This window comes from Arvicola amphibius, chromosome 18 (assembly GCF_903992535.2).
Source record: "Arvicola amphibius chromosome 18, mArvAmp1.2, whole genome shotgun sequence".
Taxonomy (NCBI): Eukaryota; Metazoa; Chordata; class Mammalia; order Rodentia; family Cricetidae; genus Arvicola; species Arvicola amphibius.
In genome coordinates this window covers 32049328-32075561 of record NC_052064.1, presented here as the reverse complement: position 1 = coordinate 32075561, position 26234 = coordinate 32049328, and the positions used below count along the sequence as shown (strand labels likewise).

Below are 26234 nucleotides of genomic sequence, written 5' to 3'. Positions count from 1 at the left end.
AGGATTTTTAAAGACAAGGCAACAGGCTCCACAAAGCAGGTTTCCTGCAGTCCTGTGTCTAAGGTGTAGTCATGCCTACCCAATTTTAACCCCCCCCCCCCAAAAAAAAACCCGTCATAACAGATATCCTGAGGGGGACAAGAAGCACAACCCTGACATTCTGACCCAATTTTCTCTCTTTAACACGCAGTCTCTTTCGCTCTGTAAGTAAGGTCGTCTATACCACAGGTCTGGGGGGTTGGGTACCGAGACGGAGCTGGTGCCGAAAGTCAGCTCCCTTCCTATCGATGCCATCAGGAAGGAAACCTCTCCGAGTTCTGTGCAGCAGCCCTGATAGGAGCTTGTTCTCCGTTCCCTTCTGCAGTTCGGGTAGGCGACCCGAACTGAGAAACGGGGCGACTCATTCATGCCATCGCTGGAGATGTAGAGCCCATTTCCCAGGTTCTGTGCAAGGTCCGCTGACGGGAATCTCTGTCACGCAGAGTGAGCGAGTGTGAGCTTGAGGAGGAACAGGTCATGGGACGGGATGGAGGGAATACTGGCTTCCATCCCTGCAGTGTGCTCCGTGACATCTCTCTCTGTCGCCTAGAAGCCTGGGTAGCAAGAGCTGAGCAAGGACGCTATCCTCGGATGAGGGTGGTAACTCCACTGTGGACGATGTTTAATTGCTTTCAGGTCAAGGGGCCAACTGTGAGACATCGTCCTGCAGTGCAAGCCTACGTTAGCTCATCCTCCACCGTGGTTCCTCGGGCTGCCCCTTGAGCCTTCCCAGTCTCTGCTTGCTTTGATTCTGCGTGGTTTAACTCTCTGGGGCTGTTTTCTAATCTCTGCAGGAGTCCCTGACCTAGCAACCAAGACTGCCTCTGACCCTGGCCATAGCAACCAAGACTGCCTCTGACCCTGGCCATAGCAACCAGGACTGCATCTGACCCTGGCCATAGCAACCAAGACTGCATCTGACCCTGGACATGTATCACAATCCTCTCATTTACTGCACCTGCTGGGACCCCTGGAACTTGGGACCACGGAAGCTAATCAAGACCCCTCATCCACTTCCAAAGACCCTCACAGGAAAGCCTAGGTAGCAATAAGCCAGGTTGGGCTAGGTACAGGAAGTGATGGTTTCCTTTGTGCTCCTCTTTGTCTTATAAAGTTCCACGGTGGATAACTTGCCACAAATTCCCCCACAGAACAGGAAGCCCAGTTTTCTGCCTTCCCGGCCAGCCTGGATGCTGTCGTGATCTTGCAGGCCTGTCTGACTCGATATTTCAGTAAAGAAGACTTGACTTTGCAATTTTACAGTACTCTATGGTGTGTGTGTGCATGTGTGTGTGCATATGTGCGTATGCGTGTGTGTGTAAAACACCCAAACAGAGCAAGCTTTAGTGGCAGCTGTCCCTCCTCAGGACAATGGCTTTGGGGCTTGCCCTGCTAACCAGGAGTTCTTGGAGATAGTAGGCAAGGACAAGGAGAACTCCTTGGACCAGAGGTCTTCAAGGCCTCAAATCTCCCTGATCCCAGTTATCACTTCATGGATCCACCATGGATATGCCCTCATTGGGGAGTGCTGAGGCATGTTTTCTAATTCCCAGTGTTTATCTCTTGCTTTCAGACAAACTCATCCTAGACCAGTTTCAAGGGAATGCAACTACCTCCTGTCCCAACCAATAAAACCTGTTGTTTCCTCAAAGTAAGTATGTGTAGCTCCGTGAGGCAATGGATAAGATAATCAACAGCCACACGAGGAATTGACTCACCCTGAGAGAGCTCCAGGGCGTAGCTCTGGTCACACCCATTTTGGATATCTCCATCACTGCGGTCCTGTACCAACAGATTCCCCAACTACCCAGGGGTCTCTCTCTCTCTCTCTCTCTCTCTCTCTCTCTCTCTCTCTCTCTCTCTCTCTCTCTCTCTCTCTCTCTCTCTCACACACACACACACACACACACACACACACACACACACACATGCACGCACACACACACAGAACCTCCATGCTGACTTGAACTAACTTGCTACCGGGGATGTCAACAATTTGCCAGAACCCATTGATGTTTCCTCAGACCAAATCCATGGTGATTTTAGCTCAGAGAAGGTGAGGAAGCAGTGACTGGCAGAAAGAGCTTAGCCTACAGAGAGTTGCCTCGGCCCTGGAGTGTGGGAAGATGAAGCAGCAGGGTGGAGGATGGAGGTCGTCAGGTAGCTGATTGAGATGAAGAAGTTCCTTCACCTGTATTCTCCAAGAGAGGCCAGTGCAATTATGAGGAAGAGTGTCAGTCAGAGAGATGTGACCACTGTGAAGATGACCCCAGGGGACACGAGAAGCCTCTAGAAGCTGGCAAAGACCAGGAGTCAGTTCCCCCTGGGAGCTCTAGAGTGCAGCCCCACCCACATCTTTTTTGGACTGCCCACTCATGAGGCCCTGTACCAAACGTGTTCCCCAGCTACCCAGGGTCCCCCCCCCCGAAGGTCAGAGGTGGCATCATCAGGACTTGTCCCCTGAACTTGGCCTTTAGTCTGCTCCATTGAGTTTCCAAACACATCCTTCTCTTGCAGAGACAAAGCCCAGGCAGGGAAGCTGGAGGAAGGTGGCAAACTTCCTTCTGTGAGTAAAAATGGGGTAAGAGCCAGAACGTTTATCTTGCATCTTCTGTGTGCAAGCATGGGGTTTTTACACACCCACTCTGCCAAATCTTAACAGAGAACCTATAGCATTAACGGTGCACATTTTATGTAGCTGGTAAGTGGCCAAACTGGAACTCTCCCCTACTTTGTGTGGGTCCCTGGGGGAGAACAGACGGTGGCTGTTCATGCTATGACTCATGCCCCAATACAGGAAGTCCTCTGCCATACCGGGAAGCCACAAATCCTGAGGCCGGGGCCACCAAGGCACCTAAAGCCAGCAAAGGCAAAGACAGACATGGGTCTCAGAACATGAGTCCCCGTGTTTTGGACATAGGCATGAGACCAGGTTATATTTGCATTTTAAAAATGCTCTTTCTCATGGTACAGTCTGACCACTTTTTATTTTATCATTCCTCCCGTTCCTCCCCTTCCTAAACAAGGGCCACGCAGTCCTTTAAAGGGCGGGAACGGACAGGAACCAAGTAAGCAAAGAGAAGCATATTATCAGGTGGGAAGGTCGTGCCACTGGGAGCACGAGAGTGGAAGCAGATCAGCTGGGACAGGCTCTTAAGAGCCCAAGCACAAAGGTTGTAGAGATGGCTCAGAGGTTAAGAGCACTGGTGGTTCTTCCAGAGGTCCTGAGTTCAATTCACACATGTTGGCTCACAACCATCTGTAATGAGATCTGGCGCCCTCTTCTGGTATTCAGGTATATATGCAGGCAAAACACTGTACACATAAAGAATAAATAAGTTTAAAAAAAAAAAAGAGCCCAAGCACAAGATGATGGGCCCTTAGTTCAGGATGGGACTTAAAGGGTGGGGAGGGCAGAGATGCCAGTTAGGAGATGGCCACAAATGGCCTGGCTCACTTGTAGTAGTGCAGGGTGTTCCGTATGTCTAGAAGCTATGACTGTATCCATGTTAGCCAATGGATGGCCTGGGTCACTTGTGGTAGGTAGTGCAGGGTGTTCTGTGTGTGTCTAGAAGCTATGACTGTATCCATGTTAGCCAATGGCTCTGCCAGGATTCCGCCTTGGCAGCTAAGGAAGGGAGGAGGATTAGTTCACTACATTGCTGCACCCACGCCAATCATTTCCTGGTATGCTACTTGGTTGGTTCTCTCCCTGGAAAACGCCCTTTGCGGAAGTTATCATCACTGTTTTTGGTTTTTTTGTTTTGTTTTGTTTTTTTTTTCTGGAGAGGAAAGTGAGTCACAGAGATGTGGAGTAACTCTAGGGCCAAATATTTAAAACTCGGCCTATCCAATTCCAAACATTGAGCAGTCCCTACAAGGGAACTGGCCGCAGTGGAGGATGGGGAGGAGGCATGGAGCGGTGTCGAGGGATCAGTTGGCACTGCTGAGCTTAAGGGGTCCCGTCGTGGGGGTGAGATTTGAGGGTAGCGACTGGAGAAGGGCACGGAAGGGTCTTGGGCCCCGGAATCTTACCACAGTGTCTCTGTGTATAAGATATGAGGAAGCCCAGAGGAGGGGGAGGAACCTCAGCTCTTCAAGGCTCACAGTTTCTCTCTGCCTTCTACATCGAGACCCAGGAGGTGATTGATGTTTCACCAGGCTATAAACTCATTCGAAATCGTGAACAGATTTCGGTCACCTTGGGAGATGAGATGTTCAATAGGAAGAAGCACTTGGAATCGGACATCTTGAACAAAGTAAAGTTTTCCAGGTAAAGTCTTTGGATCAACACCAATATCTCAGAGCTGGCTCTGCCCAGTCAGTCACCCCAGCCTGGCCTCAGTAAGGTCACAGGTCACTGCTCAGAAACAGCCCAGCTAGCATAACTTACATTAAAGAGGAAAGTGCTCCTGCCAGTGAGGGACAGGTGAAATATTTACAAATAGTCTGGATTCTGAGTGTGGGAATTAAGGGCAAAGGCAGTTTCTGCATGACCGTGGGCGATGTAGTTTGGGAGGTTCATACCCGGTCCATCCTGCTGAGGGCCAGCCATAGCTTTCCTGAAGCCCCGCCTCTTTTGCTACCCTCTGACGTCACTCTCGTGCACGTAGCCACACATTTCAATTCTACCTCTTAGACCTCTCTTTCTCTTCTATTTCCCCACTGCCCTACCTGAATTCAGGCCTCTCACGCCTTACTGAATTCTAGGCGGCTCCCCCGGTGTCTCCTCCTTCCAGCTTTAGTCTGCCGTAGGAACTATTGTTCTGAAGACGGCAGGGGCATGCACCCTGATTACCTTCCACCTTCTGTGGAAGGAGGAGGGTTTTGGGGGCAGGGCTAGATAGATCTCTGTTGCAAAACAGCCCGAGGACCACGCGGCAAATGAGAGCCCATGGAGGGTAAGGGAGAGATGCGCCATGCACCAGAGCTTACGTGAGAGTTTTGTTGCGATAAGGGGGGGGGAAGGAGGAGGGGAGGGAGGAAGAGGAAGAGGAAGAAGAGGCCTCTTCAAAAGAGCAGAAATAGGCGGAGCTTGTCCCTTTTGCACCTGCATACAGAATACATAGTGACTTAGCAGTCATAGGAGGGGGCGGGGCATCCTCCCACGTGACAAGGGCCAGCTTAATGCCTGAATCCTAACAATTTCTGTTAGTTGGAGACCAGCCTGATCGACGTAGCAAGTTCCAGGACGGTCAAGGCTGTGATTCAGAGAACTTCTGTCTCAGAAAAAAGAAAAAAAAATTTTTTTTGAAATACTATATTGCTGTCTAACCCAGACTGGACACGAACTCACTATCCTCCTGTCCTTGAGTGCTGGCCTTGCAGACGTGGCTTCACACACATAGTCATATAACCCTCCTCTTAGTCCCATCTATGACCACTCCTTGTTTCCCTCCAGTCTCCCTCCCTCATGACTGTCGGCATAAGTCTTCCCACAGCTTCCCCGTTTCCTAATCCTCTGCCCTTCTTCCCTTTGCCTTCAGTTAGTGACAACCAAACTCCAATAAGTGCCCTGCACACTCTTATTTCTCCCCTGCTTAGCAGGACACCACGCTGCCCTCATGGCTGCCCTCATCGCTGCCCGCTAGCTCACTCGAAGGGCCCGACACGAGGTCCAGCCACCCTGCTATGGGATATGTTATTCAGAACCACCCTGAATGAGACATCCCTGTGCCATAGCGGCAGAGCAGGGGCCTGCTGGTGTGAATAACACGCTCTGGTGGTGACGGAAGTGTCCGCCCCGCAGGACCGACATCATCTCTGACCTTGAGGAGCAGATCTCCGAGTTGATGGCAATCATAGAGCAAATGAACAGAGACCACCAGTCTGCCCAGAAACTGGTGAGTGACCTTGGCACTCACCACACCCTCGGGACTGATACTATCAGAACATCTGTGAGCCAGGCAACATGCCAGGCACTCTACTGGAGTGAGCCGTGTTATCCCGGCACAGGACTCCACAAAGAGGACTGTGCACTGAGCAATGTTTCTCTGTGGGCATCCTCCCACTGCCTCTGGCTATGGGAACACCATCTTCTCCACCCTGGTCACTAATCACTCCCCTCTCCCGCCTTTGTCCTGAGATTCGAGCTGAAGAGGTTGCCAGGCTACTGATAATGACCCCAACATGTAGGATGCTCTCAGTGTCCTGCAAAAGCTTCTAGGAAGCCCCCAGTGTCCACTCTCTACTACTATGAAGTTCTCGGGCCCATTCTTCAGAAGCAGCTAGAGTCCTTTCACAGTCTTGATACGTTTTTTTTTTGTTTTACTTTTTGTAATTAATTTTATTTATTTATTTGCATACCAATCCCAGTTCCCCCCCCCCCGGCCTCTTTTCCTTACTCCCCCTCTCTTGCCCGCACCCCACCCCTATCTGCTCCTCAGAGATGGTAAGGCCTCCCCTGGGAAGTCATCTAAGTCTGTCCCACCAACTCCTTGAGGCAGGACCAGCACCCACCACCCCCATAATGAAACTTAGTATTGTTCTTTCAAAATTCTGTGAAGAGTTTTGCTGGGATTTTGATGGGGATTGCATTGAATCTGCAGGCTGCTTTTGATAAAATTATCAATTTTACTGTGTTAATCCTACATATCCATGAGCATGGGAGATTTTCCCATTTTCTGATACCCTCTTCAATTTTGTTCTTCAAAGACTTAAAGTTCTTGTCATACAGATCCTTCACTTGTTTGGTTAGAATTACTCCAAGATATTTTATGTTGTTTGTGGCTATTGTGAAGGGTGATGTTTCTCTGATTTCTTTCTCAGCCTGTTTATCATCTGTATATAGCAGGGCTACTGATAATTTTTTTAATTAATCTTGTATCCTGCCACATTACTGAAAGTGTTTATCAATTGTAGAAGTTCCCTTGTAGAATTTTTGGGGGGGGTCATGTATGTATACGATCAAATCATGAACAAATAGCAAAAGTTTGACTTCTTCCTTTCCAATTTGTATCCCCTTGGTCTCCTTTTGTTGTTTTATTGCTCTAGCTAGAAATTCGAGTACTATGTTAAATAATTATGGAGAGAGTAGACAGCCTTTTCTTGTTCCTGATTTTAGGGGAATGACTGAGTTTCTCTCCATTTAGTTTGATGTTGGCTGTTGGCTTGCTTCATATTGCCTTTATTATGCTTAGATATGTTCCTTGTATTCCTAGTCTCTCCAAGACCTTTATCGTGAAGGGGTGTTTAATTTTGTTGAAGGTTTTTTCAGCATCTGATGAGCTGGTCATGTGCTTTTTTTTTCCTTTCAATTTGTTTATATGATAGATTACACTGATGGATTTTCATATGTTAAACCATCCCTGCATCTCAGGGACGAAGCCTACTTGATCATGGTGGATTACTTTTCTGATGTGTTCTTGGATTCGGTTTACCCGTATTTTATTGAGTATTTTTGCATCGATGTTCATAAGAGAGATTGGTCTGCAATTCTCTTTCTTACTTGCATCTTTGTGTGATTTGTGTATGAGAGTAACTTTAGCCTCGTAAAAAGAACTTGGCAATGTTCCTTCTGCTTCTATTGCGTGAAACAATTTGAGGAGTATAGATATTAGCTCTTCTTTGAAATTCTGGTAGAATTCTGCACTAAAACCATCTAACCCTGCACTTTTTTTTGGTTGGGAGACTTTTGATGACTGTTTGTATTTCCTTACGGGTCTATTTAAATTGTTTATCTGGTCTTGATTTAATTTTGATATATAGTGCCTATCCAGAAAATTGTTCATTTCCTTTAACTTTTCCAATTTTTTGTGGTACAGGTTTTGAGATATGACCTGATGATTCTCTGGATTTCCTCAGTGTTTGTTGTTATGTCCCCCTTTTCATTTTTGATTTTGTTAATTTGGATATTCTGTCTCTCTGCCTTTTGATTAACTTGCATAAAAGTTTGTCAATCTTGTTGGTTTTCTCAAAGAACCAGCTCTTTGTCTCATTGATTCTTTGTATTGTTTTCTTTGTTCCTATTTTATTGATCTCAGTTTGATTTTTTTTTCCTGCCACCATTCCTTCTGGGTAAGTTTGCTTCTTTTTTTTTTTTTTTTTTTTTTTTTTTTTTTTCGAGACAGGGTTTCCCTGTAGTTTCTAGAGCCTGTCCTGGAACTAGCTCTTGTAGACCAGGCTGGCCTCGAACTCAGAGATCCGCCTGCCTCTGCCTCCCGAGTGCTGGTATTAAAGGCGTGCGCCACCACCGCCCGGCAAGTTTGCTTCTTTTTATTCTAGAGTTTTCAGGTGTTCTGTTAATTCATTAGTGTGCGATTTTTCCAGGTTTTTTTTTTTTTTTTTTTTTTATGTAGGCATTTAGTGCTATGAACTTTTCTCTTAGCACTGCTTTCATTGTGTCCCGGAAGTTTGGGTATGTTGTGTGGTCACTTTTATTGAATTTTAGGAAGTCTTTAGTTTCTTCATTTGTTCCTTGACCCGGTGGTGATTCAGCTGAGCACGGTTCCATTTCCATGTGTTTGTGAGCTTCTTGAAACTAGTGTTACTGTTGAATTCTAACTTTAAGCCGTGGTAATCTGATAAGATACATGAGCTATTCCATTGGGTTTTTTTTTTTTTTTTTTTTTTTTTGGTATCTGTTGAGATTTGCTTTGTTACCATGTATGTGGTCAGTTTTTGAGAAGGTTCCATAAGGTTCTGAGAAAAGGGTATAGTCTTTGTGTTTGGGTACAAGGCTCTATAAATGTCTGTTAAGTCCATTTGAGTCATAGCAGCTGTTAGTTCCCTCGTTTCTCTGCCCAGTGGTGAGACATGGGTGGTGACATCTCCCACTCTTAGTGTGCGGGCTTGATGAGTGATCTAAGCTTTAGTAGTGGTTCTTTTACAAATGTGGGTTCCCTTGTATTTGGATCATAGGTATTCAGAAATGAGATTTTCTCTTGGGCTGATTTTTCCTGTGATAAATATGAAATGTCCTTCTTTATCTCCTTTGGTTGATTTTAGTTTGAAGTCTATTTCGTAGGATATCAGGATAGCTACCCCTGCTTCTTTCTTAGGTCCATTTTTTTTGGGGGGGGGAGTTTTTTTATCTCAACCCTTTACTCTGAGGCAATATCTGTCTTTAAAGTTGAAATGTGTTTCTTGTTTGCAGCAGAAAGATGGGTCCTGTTTTCCTGCCCATGTTAACCTGTGTCTTTTTATAGGCAAATTGAGTCCATTTATATTAAGGGATATTAATGGCCAGTGATTACCAGTTCCTGTTATTTTAGTTTTTGTTGTTGGTGCTGTTATTGTGTGTGCGTTTCCCTTCTTTCGGTTTTGCTGCGGTGAGATCATCTATTGTCTGGGTTTCTGTGAATGTTACTGACTTCCTTGGGTTGGAGTTTTCCTTGTAGCACTTTCTATAGGGCTGGGTTTGTGGATAGGTATTGTTTAAAGCTGGTTTTGTCATGGAATATCTTGTGTTCTCCATCTGTGGTGATTGAAGGCTTTTCTGGGTCCAGGAGTCTGGGCTGGCATCCGTGGTCTCCTAGTGTCTGCATAACGCCTCTCATCGTCTCCACTGAGAGGTCAGGTGTAATTCTGATAGGTCTGCCTTTATATGTTACTCAGCCTTTTTCCTTTGCAGCTCTTAACATTACTTCTTTAACCTGTATGTTTAGTGTTTTGATTATTATGTGGCCATGGTTCTGGTGATCGCTCTTCTAAGGGTAGGTGGAGCTGAGGTTCCATCGGTCACTGTGGCAGTGGATGCTGCTGGGGCACAGGTGCTGGGACTCTGAAGAAGGACCCAGCCCACAGTGTGGGGGTGATTGTCCTCCTAGGAGCCTGCAGCCAAGATGATTTAACTTCCCGCTGGAGGCAGGGAGGAGAGTGAGCGGAGAGTGTATGGCCACAGGTAGGCCTTTGATGTGTCTGCAGTCTGACGGCTGGTTCTTTTCGACTTTGTTGCCAAATAAGCTGTTCCCAAGTTTGAAAGAATCCAAAGACTATGCCCCACAATGAAATGACAGAAGGAACCAGACCCAGGGACAAACAGTAAACAAGGTGGTGTCTAGGCACACCGTGAAGCGATCAGGCAGGGGCCCCTCCCTGAGTGTGCGCCCTCAGCACCGCAGAGCCCACCCAGGAGAGACCGAGGCAGGCGTCCCCTCCGAACGGAGGGGGCTTCACGTACATCAGCGCCAGCCGAGTCCTGCATGTGACGTTAACACTGGCCCCATTTCCAGCTCTCCAACGAGATGGAGCTCCGCTGCGCCGAGATGAAACAGAAGTTCGAAAACGAGACCAGGTAGGCTTCCTGGCAAAGGCACATGGGCAAAGCCTGGACGGGATCCCCGTTCCTGGGGGCGGCTTGATTTGAGGCCGCTAAGATGAAGCCATTTATGCTTCGTGTTCCTGATTTCCCATCATGCATCCTTTTCGTTTCCACTGTAATATTTCTTTTGATCGGTCGCTGAGAAAAGCCGGTTTTTGTTCTCCACAAAGTTTTATCGTACACGATCTGTTGTGAGCCTGTTCCCCCTTCTATCCCCTCCTCCTCTCTTTTTTTCCTCCTCCTCTTTCCTTCTCCTTTCCCTGCTCTTGGCCAACAAAGAAAGAGATGAGGGACACGGAACAGAACTGAGCAAGTCCGAGGGAGGGAGAAGGGAATGTGTTGTTTGTGAGGGAGAAGCATCTTGAAGCCCATGCAGGCTTCCCGTGGAGAGACAGGACCCTTTGCTGTGTTTTCCACAGTCTCTTATTTATAGTTACTTTCTGGTTGTCTTTTTTTCTTTAAGAACAATTTTAGGTTCCTGATAAAATAGAGTCTGAACCTCCTGACTGGGTACAGTCATTTCATTATAGAACCAACCCGTGTTCTGTCAACGGATGAGATTTTTAAAATGCTATTCTGCCTCAAGAGAGAAAGACATCCTCTCAGTTGTGACAACGTGGACGGCAGGGGAGGGCCAGCAAAGGCAAATTAATGCGTTCTCGCTTATGTTTGAAGTCTAAACCTGACAGAAAACAGAACATAGATAAATGTCTCCTTAGGCCAGCCCATGAGATGGGATGGTCAAAGTCTACAGAATTTGGGCCATTGATTCCAACAGGTCTAATGACCTAGATCTCCAGGACCCTGTGGTAGGAGACTGAGCCCCTTCTATCATCCTCTAACCTCCATGCCCACATGTGCAGTGCACACACACACACACACACATGTACACACTCACACCATACACACATGCACACACTCACATACCATACACACATGCATACACTCACACACCATACACACACATGCACACACTCACATACCATACACACACATGCACACACTCACACACCATACACACACATGCACACACTCACATACCATACGCACACACTCACACACCATACACACACATGCACACACTCACATACCATACACACACATGCACACACTCACACACCATACACACACATGCACACACTCACATACCATACACACACATGCACACACTCACACACCATACACACACATGCACACATTCACACACACCATACACACACCATACACATACAAACCACACACAACATGCACATACTCACATATACCGTACACACACACGCACACACTCACATACCATACACACACATGCACACACTCACACACCATACACACACATGCACACACATGCACACACTCACATACCATACACACACATGCACACACTCACACACCATACACACACATGCACACACCATACACACATGCACACACTCACATATACTGTACACACACATGCACACACTCACACACCATACACACACATGCACACACTCACACACCATACACACACATGCACACACCATACACACATGCACACACTCACATATACTGTATACACACATGCACACTCTCACTCATACCCACATGCACACATGCATACACATGTGCACATATGAACACACACACCCATATACACTAAATAAATAAATGTAATAAAAATGTTTTAAGGTATATAAAAATCTCAAACAGGAGAAATGTTTTTTTTTTCCAAGAGCTTTACAGGCCTTAAAGTAGTAATAATATTATGTTCTTCATTTGTAATTGCATAAGAGTAAATTTCAAGACTGAAGAGATGGGTCAGTGGTTAGGAGCACATCCCATTCTTGCAGAAGGTCTGCATTTGGGTCCCAGAATTGGTATGGCAGCTCATAACTGTCACTCCAGTTCCAGGGGGTCTAACACCTTCTGCAGGCCCTATATTCACATATACAAACACATACACATAAGCAAAATTAAGAACCAAAACCAAAAACTTCTTAAAAAGGAAAAAAAAGTAAATTTCAAATATTCTCACCAAAAAAAAAAAGAAATTAATCATTGAGTTGATGATGTGTCAACTAGATTGGTTTAATTTTTATACAGTGTATTCATAAATTAGAACAGCATGCTTTACTCCATAAGTATCTGGACTATAAATCACCGTTTATAACAAAATTGAAATCCTAGTAGAGGCAGCACCCCACATGAGCCACAGCTTTTACATACACATTGACATATTTATTTAATTATTTTTTAACAGTTTAAAGCTTACAGCAAAATGACTAGAAAGACAGAGTGCCCATCTACAGAAAGAAAAAGTGCCCACCACCCCCACGCCCCATCCTAGTGCCTCCCTCCTCTTCAGAATCTGTGAAAGATGCACCTGCATTGGTGCATTGTTATCACCTGCTCGTTGGTACATCATTATCACCCGCTCAGGGGTCAGCCCTGGTGAAGAACACGCTGAGCCTAAGCACTGAGTGTTTGGAGAAGTGTTGACAAGGGGGCTTTACGATTTATCTCAGCACGCCCCACCTACTGGTCCCTCCCCACCCCTCCCAAGGCAATGCCTAGAAACCACTGATTGCTCTTTGATCTCCACAGATTTTTCTCGCCTAACATTGGGATAGTACAGCATGTAATCTTTGCAGATTAGCCTTTCTCCTTTAATGATAAACGTTTGTGTCTTTCATCTGATTTATGGCCTGGAGGCTCTCACTTTGATACTCAGACACTATGAATCCTGGTTGGACCTTGGGGTTCTAAACTTATCCTGGGTGCGTTTGTAAGTGAACTGTAAGCAGCGAGTGTTGACTGTTGAGGGCTCACAAATAACGGTGATTGTAAGAAACGTCTCACTCTGGATAGAAGCCAGGAGAATGCTCCAGGAAGTGAGGGCCCCACCTCAATGAGTGTACGTATGTGTGCGTGTGTGTGTGTGCATGTGTGTGCGTGTGTGTGTGTGGTGTCAGTGCAACAGATCAACTCTGAACCTCTGTGCGTGCATGTGCGTATGTGCGTGTGTGTGTGGTGTCAGTGCAACAGATCAACTCTGAACTGTGTGTGTGCATGTGCGTGTGTGTGTGGTGTCAGTGCAACAGATCAACTCTGAACTTCTGTGTGTGTGTGTGTGTGTGTGTGTGTGTACACTTGGTTACAGCGTGCCTGTGGATCGCAGAAGACCGCTTTCAGAAGTCAGCTCTTTCCTTTCTGCCATGGCTTCCAGGGATCGAGTTAGTTTAGCTTCCATGGCAAGCCCCTTACCTGCTGAGCCAGCTTGCCAACTCTGGATTTCTGTTCACTGATTTGTCCCACAGGGAGCTCAAAAAGGTTCACGAACTGGAGCTCGAGAAGTTAGAGAACAGCTACAAAGAAGCCCTGAAGGTGGAGAAGGCTTCTGCCCAGGAAAAGCTAGGTACTGTCATACTCTGGTAGGTTAGCACAGCCCAGCGTCTAAAATTGCCTTTCCAGAGCCCAGGGGGATGAATGTGACTTAAGAATGACACTGGAAAGAAAGGGGGGGCGGCATGCCCTTGCTTTGCTCTGAGGATCTGTTTTTCTCTGCAAAGTGAGAATATGAAATGCTCTAAGTGCATTTTAAAGTTCTAAAATTATAACATCATTATGACTTCTTCAGGTTTGCTCACACATAAAATGATAGTGTTTTGTTACCTCCTGATGGACATACTGTGATTGCAAGGCTCTTTCATACAAAGGGCTGGTCACACTGCTCACAGCGCCCTTGGAGAGAGCGGTGTCTGCATCCTTCAGGTTCTGGGATTGCAGACTAAAGCCCACAGAGGGAAGGAGAAACCCTTCGCTACAGAGTCTATACTACAGTCCTTTATTTTACGTTAGCATTTGATTTATACTTCGTCTGCTTGCTAATTTCCTCAAGAGAGCGCGTGGTTTTCAGAACCGTCATAAAGGGAGAAACATGGCTAAAAAGAGAAGCGGATGCACACTGGGAGGTGGGATCCTTCCTCCCGCAGATTAGGATTTACTCCTGGGAGCTCTTACGAAAAGGGTGTGTTAGTTTCAACATCTCTGAGAAGCTTGTTTGTCAGAAAGTACCCAGAGGCTCTCTCTCCATCAGTCGGCTCAGGCAGGGTCCAACATCCGGGCTTTTAGTAAGCCTCCAGAAGCAGCTGGGAGTCGGTAAAGATTTTATCAGCTGGGAGGAGGACGGTGCTGAGGCCTTCACGTGAGGTTTGGAAAGGGCGCCTATCCGAAAGTGATGCCCTTGTTTTCTTTCTTCTCTTCCAGAGGACATGGGCAAAGAGTATAAGTACTTGAAGAATATGTTCCACATGTATCAGGTGAGATTCAGAGCTGTATGGTAGATTCGGAGAGAGGCAAGGCTCATTCCCGGCTGACTACGTGGGAAGAGTGTAGATCTGTAGGGATTCTCAGATCCTTCCGCTGGTGCCACTGTGGTACCCAGCGGCCACCACCACCATGGCATCACTGTGAACCCAGCAGGAAGCACGAGACAGAGGCTTCCACGCTTGACAAACCAGCCATGCAAATCTGAAGAGGCCGGGAAATGTGAGCCTATTTCCACGCTGATCAAAGTTCCAACCAGATAGTGGGAACTCACCTCTAGTTCCTTCAAGGTTATTGTGCTTCTGCTTCAAATAAAGGTCCCACCTAGATGTAGACCAGAGAGTTCTGCTCTCTCAAGGTTGTTGTCAATAGGTGTGGCTAATAACCAAACTTTGCATTTCAGGAATAGAGAAGCAGATATGTTCCTACCTCAAACAAAAGTCTAAGACTCCAATTAAAGCTTCAGTTCCCTTTAAGGAGATAACATTGGATTCCACCCACAGAGTGGTTTGCCTACAGAATGTTTTGGTCTAGGATATGAGTGTGACTTGTTTTGTTCTAGCAACAGAAAGTTTAAAACTGTGGCTATAGCCCTCAACCTTCAATTGATATGCTCTTTCCTTGTATCGTGTTAATGTAGGTTTTTTTTTTTTTTTTTTTTTTTTTTTTTTTTTTTTTTTGGTCTTACTCCTACCTTTTGGGGTCAGGGATATTTTAAGCAGCTGGAAATTAAACAGGAGCAAATTTCAATACTCACTGGAATTCCCTCCCGATACCACTCCATGTTTCTCCGTTTTATTATTTTCATTCACGTCTTCATATTCTTTACTATATTTCTAATTCTCCATGCCTCTACCCTGGTGAGAGGTACTTTTGTCGAGACTGGTCCCGACACAAATCTGAAGAGGCCTATTGAAGAAAAATATTTGTGGTCAATAGCTGTTGACTGTTTTTCAAAAAGGAGGTGGGGGGGGGATAAGGGCTGGAGAGATGGCTCAACAGTTGAGTTCTTGCTGCTTCCAGAGGACCCAAATTCAGTTCCCAGCACCCACATGATGGCTCAAACGCCCTCTTCTGGCTTCCCCAGGCACCAGGAACACACATAAGTGCACAGACATACATGTGGGCAGAACACATAAAACAAGTAAATCCGTTTCTCCCCCGCCCAGTGGAAATAACCAACAACAGCAACACCAAAAAGAAAGAATCGTCACTCCCCAGAGATGACCCCTGCAAACACCTGAGACCGTGGTATAGCCAATCTAGGTCCATTTTTGTATCTTCTTCCCATTGGGCATACTGGTGCCTGTCCCTTCTTTTTCATGACTGCTATCCTAGTGAACGGGCCTGGGGATCTCACTGTCCCCTTCTAGGTGACAGTGTGCTGTTTCCATCACTCGGCATAACAGAAAATAGCACGTTGAACATCTTTGGTCTTAGCCGCGGAATGCTGGTCAAAGGAAGGAACATAGTTACGGCTTTTCACAGAGTTGTTGGCTTGACACAAAACGGAGTCATCTGGGAGAAGGGAACCTCATTGGAGAAATTGCCTCCATTGCCTGTGGACAAGTCTGTGGAGCATTTTCTAGATTAATAATTCATGTGGGAGAGCCCCGCCCACTGTGGGTGGGACCACCCGGGGGTGGGGGCAGGTTAGCAGGCTGGGCAAGCCGTGGGAGCAAGCCAGTAAGCAGCACTCCTCCACGGCCTCTGTGTCAGCTCCTGCCCTGGCATTTCCCAGGGATGGGCTGTAACTTGGGCGTTTAAGCCAAACAAACTCTTTCCTACTCAAATTGCTTTCGATCAGACAGTTATTGCAGCAATAGAAAACAATATAGGACGTTTCCCCAAGTCTGATGAAGTTCCAGTGTCGGAGCTCTCTCCCAGGGAATGCGGAACTTGAAGGGATTCTCTGATACAGGGAGCCTTACCTGTCTCCAAAGGAAGTCGGGGTCCAGCTTGGCTAACGCTACTGGTAGACGGCCCTTGACCCCTGGACTTATCCCAGCTCTCCAGCGAGCTTAGCTAGGATGGTTTTTTTTCTTAAGGACCCAGGAGCCCCCGGTGAGGCCCCCGCCCCGTGCTGTGCCGAGCTCCCATGGACGCCGTGGATGCAGCCACAGCCTCTGCAGTGTCCCCCCACGTTATAGCTCTATCCATTGCGCCTCTACAGGACAGCATTTATGATGAGATGGAAGACAAGTGGACAAAGCGGAAGGCAGAATGGGAGAAGGACGAGAAGCTGGAGAGGGAGAAGATCCTGCTGCAACAGAGTGAGTACCGCAGAAGCTGCGGGCTTTTCCCGGGAGGAGAGTATCCAAACGGCGCATGCCATTAATCCTGGCACTCGAGAGGCAGCAGAAAGCGGGTCTTTGTGAGTTCGAGACCAGCCTGGTCTACAGAGAGAGTTCCAGAACAGCTAGGGCTCTTAGAACTAAACCACACACTGAAGGACTGAGATAATTTCGTGTGGCTACCGTCACAACACACAGGAGGAGTTGACCTCCCCAGCTGAGGGTCAGAGCGTGCAACCCGAGCAAAAGGCCCTCATTGCTTCTTGACTCGGTTGTTCTGGGGCTTTCTCTCTGGCCCGTTTCCTCCACATTTACACTCAAACCTGCTTTGCTCCCTCCTCCGCAGAGCACAGGATAACAAAAAAGTTTGAGCTGGAGTCGGAAGAAGAAAAGAGGAAAATGAACGAATCCTTCAGCGCCATCTTCGAGAACTTCAACCGAGAGAAAGAGGTAACAGGATGCTCGCGGGTTAAGTGTGTGGTCCAGGTGGTGCAAGCAGCTGAGCCTTCTGGGCCTACATACTTAGGTGACGTTTTGTTCCCAGTAGACATGCTCCTCCTTGTTCAACTTTTCTGGAAATGTATGCCAAAAAGAACGACCGTTCTAGTTTGCTTTTGGTTGCTGTGATAAGCCATGACCAAAAACAACCTGAAGGAAAGGGATTGATTTCACCCCACAGGGTTGCGGTCCGTTATCAGCTTCTAATGTAGGAAATCAAGGCGGGAACCTGAAGCAGGAACCACAGAGGAACACTGCATACTGACTTACTCTTTCGTGTTCAGCTGCCTTCCTCACACAGCCCAAAGCCACCTGCCTAGAGGGGTGACCGCCCACCGTAGGTTGGGCCACCCGACATGAATTGGCAGTCAAGGAAATGCCCCATATGCATGCCCTCCAGCTGATCTGGTGGAGGCAACCCCCAAATTGAAACCCACTCGAGTTGGTGACTCTGGGCACGTCAAGCTGACAGCTGAGGCCAAGTAGGAGAATGTCATCTTGGGGTCTGTTAAAGCCAGGCCCCCCCTTCCCGCAGGATACTTTGGAGTGTAAGTTACAGATAGTAGGAAATAGCAGCACACTAAAACATGTAAAACCTCTAAAGCAGCGTGGTTTTCCAACTCTGCATCTCTGAACGCCCCCCTCCCCCCGCTCGCCACCAGCCAGGCAAGGCAATTCCATCATGGCCCACTCCTAGTAAATGATCTAAAACCTAAAGTAAGACAAGAACTGTATACCTGTCAGCCAATAAGAAAGTTCTAGACAAGATTTTCCCAAACAGATGAGCACCGGCTATACAAAGGTGTGTTAGTGTCAGCCCCAAACACTCCCCACACCACATCCCTGGGTTTTTGGGCACACTAACCGATTGCTGACAGTAGATGCAGTCACACTGGAGGGGCTGAACTCTGTAACCACGGTCACCACCTGCCTCCCGAGCAGAACAGGGGACCATTCTGTGATCAGATCTTAGACATCGTCCCTAGATCTACAAGCTGTGAGCATTTTTAGATCCTTTTCGTGCAAAATGGAGTTTTATGCTATTTGGGGTATTTTGAGTTCTTAATTCACGTGTACATTTCTATCCATCATGCTAATCCCTCTTCCATTAAGCCATTTTCATCACGCCTGCCCCCAGGCAGCCACTCTTGGTCTCTACCACCATGGACTAGACTTATCATTCTTTTTCATTTTGTTAAAAATAATAATAATAATCTGTTGCATTTGTTGTGATAGCATGATGTATTATAAAACAAACACAAACACCGTTGTTAGTCATCCTGCAATGCGCCAGAATCAACCTTAGACAGTTTGTGAAAACCAGGTATAGAGAGCACCGCCCTCATTGAACCTCTAAGGGCAATGCAGACACCAAGACCAAAGCTGGCGTTGGTCAATCATCACACGGTTGAACAGGTTATTTAAAAATTCTGACTTTTAAGTTTAAATAGCTCCGGGTAAGGAATGCTTTTTTCCCCCACACACACTGTCTCTGAACTTTTCCCGGTTTCAAGGCATAGGTCACTTTGTCCTTACGAGCCACCAGAGACGATGATGACTTGGGTATTCCTCTTTCAGACGATCCCTTGGCTTCTTTGCGGGGGGGGGGGGGGGGGGGAGGGCGGGGGATCCTCTGGATGGGCTTCCGTGGAACTGAATTTGTGGCAGTGTGATGGCTAAAGACACCTTTGTTTTATGCTAGTCGTCCATCTGAGTACCCCCTAGTCCTTTGTGTGAAGATGAGTTCCCAGAAGCCCTGACTCAGTGATTCCCCCCACCACCACCAACGGACTGCTGCGGTCAACCATCTGCCTGTCCTGCTATGGCCAACTGCTTTTTGGTTTCTGTAACCTGCTTGGTGCGGTTAAGGACTGTTTTGAGGTTGCCTTGGCTACCGCACCTTGGCAGAGCAGAACAACTCCTAACTTGCTTGTGCAGAGATACAGGTCTGCTTGAGGTTTTTACCTTAAAAAAAAAAAATCCTTCTCAGTTCCCTTTGCATGCCAATCTCGTCCGGCTCAGAGATTGTTGTCCTGCTAGCGATATCCACAAATTTATCTAGCTATAATCCAGATTGAGTCTGTGGTCTTTTTACTGGGGTCTCAAACTCCGCAACAGGCTGGCTAGGGTCCAGGGCTCCACCACGGAGACCCGAGAGCCTTCAGTGGGCTCTCTGTGCCTCACTGGTGGCTGGGTTTAGTTTTTACATTTTTCCTGAACTCCCTTAACTTTCCCTTTCCCCCTCAACTCGGTCTGTCATTGTCTTCTCCTCCTCTCTTCTCCCTTCTCTCAGCTGTTTTTCTCACGCAATGTTTTCCTTTTGCCTTTCTGCGTAGACATTCTTCCTCTGGTTTCTCTGCTGGTTTTTCTCTCTATTACTGAAACTTATTTTTTTTTAATATTTATGACCATCGAGGCAGGCATGTGGCGCACGCCTTTAACATCAGCGCTAGGGAGGCAGAGGCAGGAGGATCTCTGTGAGTTCGGAGCCAGCCTAATCTACAGTTAGTTCCAGGACAGGCAATACCATGGAGAGAGACCTTGCCTCAAAAAAAACCACAAGTATTTATTACCATCTAAGTAACAATTGTTTCACTCGTTCCTTTCTGGTCGTTCTTTCTCCTGCCCCCATTCCTCATGCTTCTCTTTAGTAAATGTCTTTTTCATGTCTACTTTCTTCCCTTTCACAGCTGATGAAATTCTGCCCCAAGTTTTCTCTTAGGACCGTCCTGTTCCTCCTTTTTCTCCACAGACCTCACTTCCTGTGGGGTCAGGGTGTGGAAAGCCCCCGCCCCCATCCTCATCAGCCTGACCTTTGCCCCACTTTCCCCATCCTTCTCAGCATCCTTCTTCATCCCACAGAAAACTCCGAGGGCCGTGGGGAGATCACAGCAGCATTGCGGGGTGGGGTTGCTGCACCCCAGAGGCGGGCTAGCGAGTGTTCAGATATCACCCCAACCATTGGCCTCAGGTCCCGCCCTGGGCCCACAACTGCTCAGGAAACCGTTGAGGGGAGAAACAACAGCACGCCCCACTCCACCTGAGATCCAGCAGGCTCAAACTAGCCAAGAAGCAGTGCTGATGGACGCTTGGGGTCTAAAGCTTAATGTAGACAAAACCATGAGGCTATGCCCTTTTTATGTACTGTTTTCCCCCCCTCAAAGTAACATGGACAAAATGAATTCATTTGTTTTGCATATTCATAAATTCCTTTTGTAAAGGTGTTTTAAGACAGAGCTCCCTTTGTAGCCCAGGCTGGATTCCTACTGATGTGTAAGCCGGGGTGACCCTCAGTTCCTGACTGTCCTGTCTTGTCCTCCCTGCGCTGGGGTTATAACCACGAGAGCATATCCAGCTGCTACCTTCACTGCTCAGTAATATCCCTGTGTAGAGACGTCATTCAATGTGTTTATTGTTTTCCTGGTTTGGAATATTTGGATCATTTCCATTTATTGGCTTTTAAACAAGACTTCCACAAACATAGATGTGTGTTTCATAGATGCTCTTTCTTATCTTGAAGTACTAATAGAGCTCCATACATACAGGAAATTTGTGATTCCCACAGTGGAAATGTTCTTTTCCTCTTATGCTGTGGGAACTCGTTCAGCCAGTAGCCTTTAAGATACTGGCCTACTGTGGGCGTGGCCTCACGAACTATAAATGCAAATGAAAAGTGTGCTCGGGCCTCTCAGCTGCTGGGTTCAGTTCCAGTTCCCAGAGCATCCAGTCCTGGATTGCTCCTCTTCCTGTGAGTTCCTCCCTAGATAAACAAACCTTTGTTAGACTCCATTCTGGGTGATTGTGGTACTCTTTCGTAAGCCAACAAATTGGTGCCCACCATCTGGGTCATGGATCCACATAAGCCCTAAAAAGCTTGAGGGAAAAAAAAAAGAGGGCTTCTAGACCCACAAAAATGGGAGTCGAGCAGGGCTTCAGACAGGTTCTGTTTGTTGGCTGCAAGCAGCAGTGTGGCTTCTTTAAGAGGAGGCTTCCTGGTTCGTGCTCGTTGCGCGCACACAGCATGAACGGCTCTTGTTCTTTTCGGAGGTCCTGTTACGGAGCATTTAAGTGGGGTTTGGGAGCAGAGTGCTACAAGCTGTTTTATGGAGACATAGACCCACCATGTCCCTGGAGCTAGGGTAGTGAACACGGCTCAGAGAGCTGGTGGTAAACGTACGTCCGTAATATAGAAAGACTGAGAGAGGTGGAGACAGCATCCAGGGCCGAACAGCAACACTGCTTAGCATTTAAAAAGCGCTCCTGGTCAGAAAATGATTACAAATACGCAGTAAAGACAGATCCAGACAGAAATAAAGCCCCGAACGGGTCACAGTGTCAAAATATTACTTTAAAATGCCGCATCTCCACTGATAATGCCATAAGTTCAGTGAGTGTTGTATTCTTGAATCCTTGAGCGGCTTCTTAATTCTCTAAAAGAGTACCCAGAAACACAGTACTGACTTTTTCAAAAATTTGTTTTTAGGAGCTCATTAAACAGCATGAGGAAGATTTGTCGCAAATGCAGGAGCTGAGAAAATCCAAGGAGGTAAGCGTCTCCACAAAACTGGCATCTCACAAATGATATACTCTCGGGAAAAGTAAATGCCATTTTACCCAAACCAGTAAAATTAATGGAGTACTGAAATCCAAGCGTTGGGCTCACTAAGTCATAAAGAATCTTGAACTGTGTGTAAAGGAGATGCAGCCCTTCTCGGAGCCAGCTGTGAGCAAATACATCAGCAACAGACTGCGGGGTCATCACTGTTGAATAGCTTAAAACACAGAACTTTGAATTACAGAATACCGTGTTCTTCCCTCTGAACCCTGAACCTTCCAAACGTCTCCTGCAGAACTTGGTTGCGAAGCCCCTCGTTTGGGTTTGCCTTACCCATGGCGATTTCTGCAGGGCTCTCTTCTGCTGGGACGCACAAGGCCATTTGTGAAGACAGAGGAAAAGCAAATCTGTTAAATAAAAGTAATTTGTGTTTTCCTTTTCTCTGAAAATGTAATTTGTATCCAGGATAGACATGCCGCTGAACAGGCATCATGAAGGAATCTTATCTTCAAACCCAGGCAGGGCCAGCGATGTAAAGACAAAACAAACTCCAGCATTCGAACAAGTACAGAGAGTGGCCTCAGAGCCAGGGAGTGCTAATGTAATCTCAGAACAGCTCTTGTGAGCGTCTATACTAATTCTACCTGAGGTATAATTCCTGAGTCTGTTTCCATTCTGATTTACTTCTCTGCAAGTCTGCTGAGCTTTTAGTAGGTGCTGGTCATTGTGTTGCTTACTGCTGTGAAGAGACACCATGATCACAGAAACTCTTAAAAAGGAAAACATTTAATTGGGACTGGATTACAGTTCAGGGGTTCAGTCCATTATCATCATGTTGGGACAAGGCTGCGTGCAGGCAGACATGGTGCTGGAGAAGTAGCTGAGAGTTCTACATCTTGCAGGCAACAGGAAGTGATCTGTCTCACCGGGCATGACTTGAGCATGTGTGAGACCTCAAAGCCCGCCCCCCTCAGTGACACACTTCCTCCAGCAAGACCACACCTCCTAACAGTGCTACTCCCATTGGGAACCATTTTCTTTCAAACTACCACACTTACCTTTTTGGATACTGAATATGTTTATATTTCTCTAAAATTTAAAGTTTAAATGCTCACAAGCCTTGCTCCTGGGGTGCAGTTGCATGGTTTGGAAACAGTCTGATCCTTTTGACTGTAGAGCAACCCCTCTGGAAGCCCTCCAGGCTCCCCTGCGTCAGGTTGGCTCTGGCCTGACTGATGGGACTAAACTCACTCTCAGCCCTGCTCCCTTCTCTCTCTCTCAATTCATCTCCTCTGTTTCTGCCTTCCATCACTCCAAAGTCATGGGTTTCTTGGTTCTTTAAAGGGACAGAGTGCTCATGCCTTGGGGGTCTTTGCCTTTGATACTGTGTCTTCCTAAACATCTCTTTCCCAGAGATTCCCATCACATACTTTCCCCCAACTCAAATGGCAGCTTCCTGGGAGTCCACTACCTAATGGCTCAGCTCTCTGCTCCAACACTACTTTTACTCTGTACACGTCCAGTTCACACCACAGCACAGCTGCAGTATTTGAGGGTACACGTCCAGTTCACACCACAACACAGCTGCAGCCCGTGATGGGACATGTCCAGTTCACACCACAACACAGCTGCAGCCCGTGATGGGACATGTCCAGTTCACTACATAAAACAGCTGCAGTCCATGATGGCACATGTCCAGTTCACACCACAGCACAGCTGCAGTCTTTGAGGGTACACGTCCAGTTCACACCACAACACAGCTGCAGCCCGTGATGGGACATGTCCAGTTCACACCACAACACAGCTGCAGCCCGTGATGGGACATGTCCAGTTCACACCACAACACAGCTGCAGTCTGTGGTGTTTGGATACAGAAGGGCGTCTCTGACTCTTAGATCATGGACAAGGGGAGATGGAGTTCAAACACCTGGCATAATGAAAGAAGTTGGTATGTAAAGAAAGACAGGCAGAGAACCCTAAGGACAACATTAGGAACATTGTCTTCTGTGCATGTGTGTGTGCGTGCACACACATACACACACACACAATAACAGTAAAAATAATATATTGATATTAAATTTTAAAAGAAGACACAAAGTCGGGAAGAGGTGGACCTGATTGGGGGAGAAGTGGGAAGTTAATATGATCAAATACATTGTACGCGTGTATGAAATTTTCAAAAAATAATAAAACTAATATATTTTCAAAATATAATCTTTAGCCATGTGGTTGTGGCTCACACCTTTAATCGCAATACTAGGGAGGCAGAGGCAGGTGGATCTCTGAGTTCAAAGCCAACTTGGTCTACAGTTCCACAACAGCCAGGGTTACACAGAGAAACGCTGTCTTGAAAAAACAAAATAGATTAAGTGATAGATAGATGGATGATAGATAGATGATAGATAGATAGATAGATAGATGATAGATAGATAGATAGATAGATAGATGATAGATAGGTATATAGATGATAGATAGATTATAGATAGATGATAGATAGATAGATAGATAGATAGATGATAGATAGATAGATAGATAGATAGATAGATAGATGATAGATAGATGATAGATAGATAGATAGATAGATAGATAGATAGATAGATAGATAGATAGATAGATAGATGATAGACAGATAGATGATAGACAGATAGACAGACAGGGAGATAGGAGAGAGACAGAAGACAATGCTGGCAATGCCCACTGGTGACCCGTGACTACCGCCCGGGCGCTCTGGCGAGGGCTGCTTTGGCACTCTGATAGTGAGGATGAAGAGCTGGACACAGGTGGGAAAGAGAAGGAGAAGGAAGGGCAGACATGGCAGCATGGCGACTGGTCGGCTGTAAGTGATACAAGGAAAAGTCGCCGAAGCTGGCAGGCTGCATTCTATTCCACGCGTCCCAGAGAGGGAAAGAGTCCTTGAGTTCCCTCCCGTCTTGGGGACTTTGCATCCGCACGATGTCCTGAGGCGGCTTCCTCTTGCGCAGATCTTGGAGGCCGAGTTGCAGGCACAAGGGATCGTCCTGGAGACACTGAACACGAGCCTCTACCACTGCCAGCTGGAGCTCCAGAGAGAGGTGAGGCCTGGCTGGAAATAGAGGGCAGGGCGGCGGAGGAAGCCCGGAGCGCTGTGCTGTGCCGCCCAGGAGCCTTGCCCCGCCGGCCCGCGGGGTCTGGGGAAAGACGGCTATTCAAATTTACCTTTCAGAAAACCATAGTGGGAAACCTGGAGAAACTGTTCCAGACGAAGCTCGCTGAAGCCGAGGAAAAGTACAAGTACACCATCCAGATCCTGACGGAGGAAAACATCTGCCTCAGGTAGGGGGTACGGGTGCTGCCGCTCGCTCAGGGGACTTGGCTGAGATACCCCTAAGAGTGGGGAGCGCGTCCAAGCGAGGGCTAGGTCAAGACAAGCCAGGCACTCCCGATCAACACCGAGAGAAGGCATGGCACTGGGCCCGGACACACCCTTACCTGGGAGGTAGATTGTCTGAGGTGGGCGGTTTGTCTGTGGGGTATCTAGACTCCTCTCACCTCAGTCTGTTTTTGTGTAAAACACAGGAAGTTTGCCTATGGATTTCTGAACAGCTTTGTCCTGTGACTAAGGGTTGTTTTTTCAGAGTTCAATGGGTTTTAACTCTCAGATTTGGTTCTTCCGGTTCCTGTTGAGACCAGTTGCCAATCAGAATCACTATTCCCTGAAGGGGCTTCCTTTTTTTTTTTAATTGTATAGGTTAATTAGAGTGTGTTTTATGCCTGGAGGTTTATATATACATATACATACACATATATATTATTTTATTCTATATGCATCAGAGTGGGGATGTCAGATCCCCTGGAACTGGGGTTACAGACAGCTGTGAGCTGCCATGTGGGTGCTGGGAATTGAACCTAGGTCCTCTGGAAAAAACATCCAGTGTTTTAAACACTGAGCCATCTCTCCAGCCCCTGAAGGTGCTTCTTAAACCACTGACATAGAAGATAAGTTACCCATCGTGCCGATTTCCACTGGGAATTTGATCACCCAAATACCACATTTCGTCAGATTTAAACTATGACTAGGGAGACTTCTACTTCCTCGGGCAGGAGAAAACCACGCTTCTCTGCAAACACTCTATATCCCTGTCTACCCTTTGAGGCTATAGCAGCAATGCACAGTTCTTCTTACAGGCAAAAGATGATGACCAAGAATGAGGAAATGTATGAAGAAAGATCCGATATGTCAGCATCTGCTTCTCCTTGTACGCGTGAGTCTGACTTTCCTGAACGCAGCAGCAACAAAAAGTAA

The 26234-nt window shown here is 46.9% G+C and overlaps 1 protein-coding gene across 1 annotated transcript; it reads left to right on the top strand.

Moving 5' to 3' along the window:
- The first annotated feature begins 968 nt into the window (after positions 1–968).
- Positions 969–26234, top strand: Flacc1 (flagellum associated containing coiled-coil domains 1). The gene is made up of 14 exons (XM_038315570.1): positions 969–1081; positions 1613–1690; positions 2557–2605; positions 4179–4312; positions 5789–5882; positions 10212–10273; positions 13597–13694; positions 14546–14598; positions 16779–16878; positions 17246–17349; positions 21881–21943; positions 24934–25023; positions 25155–25264; positions 26117–26234. The coding sequence occupies exons 1-14, from the start codon at positions 969–971 to the stop codon at positions 26232–26234; spliced, it is 1266 nt and encodes a 421-aa protein (XP_038171498.1).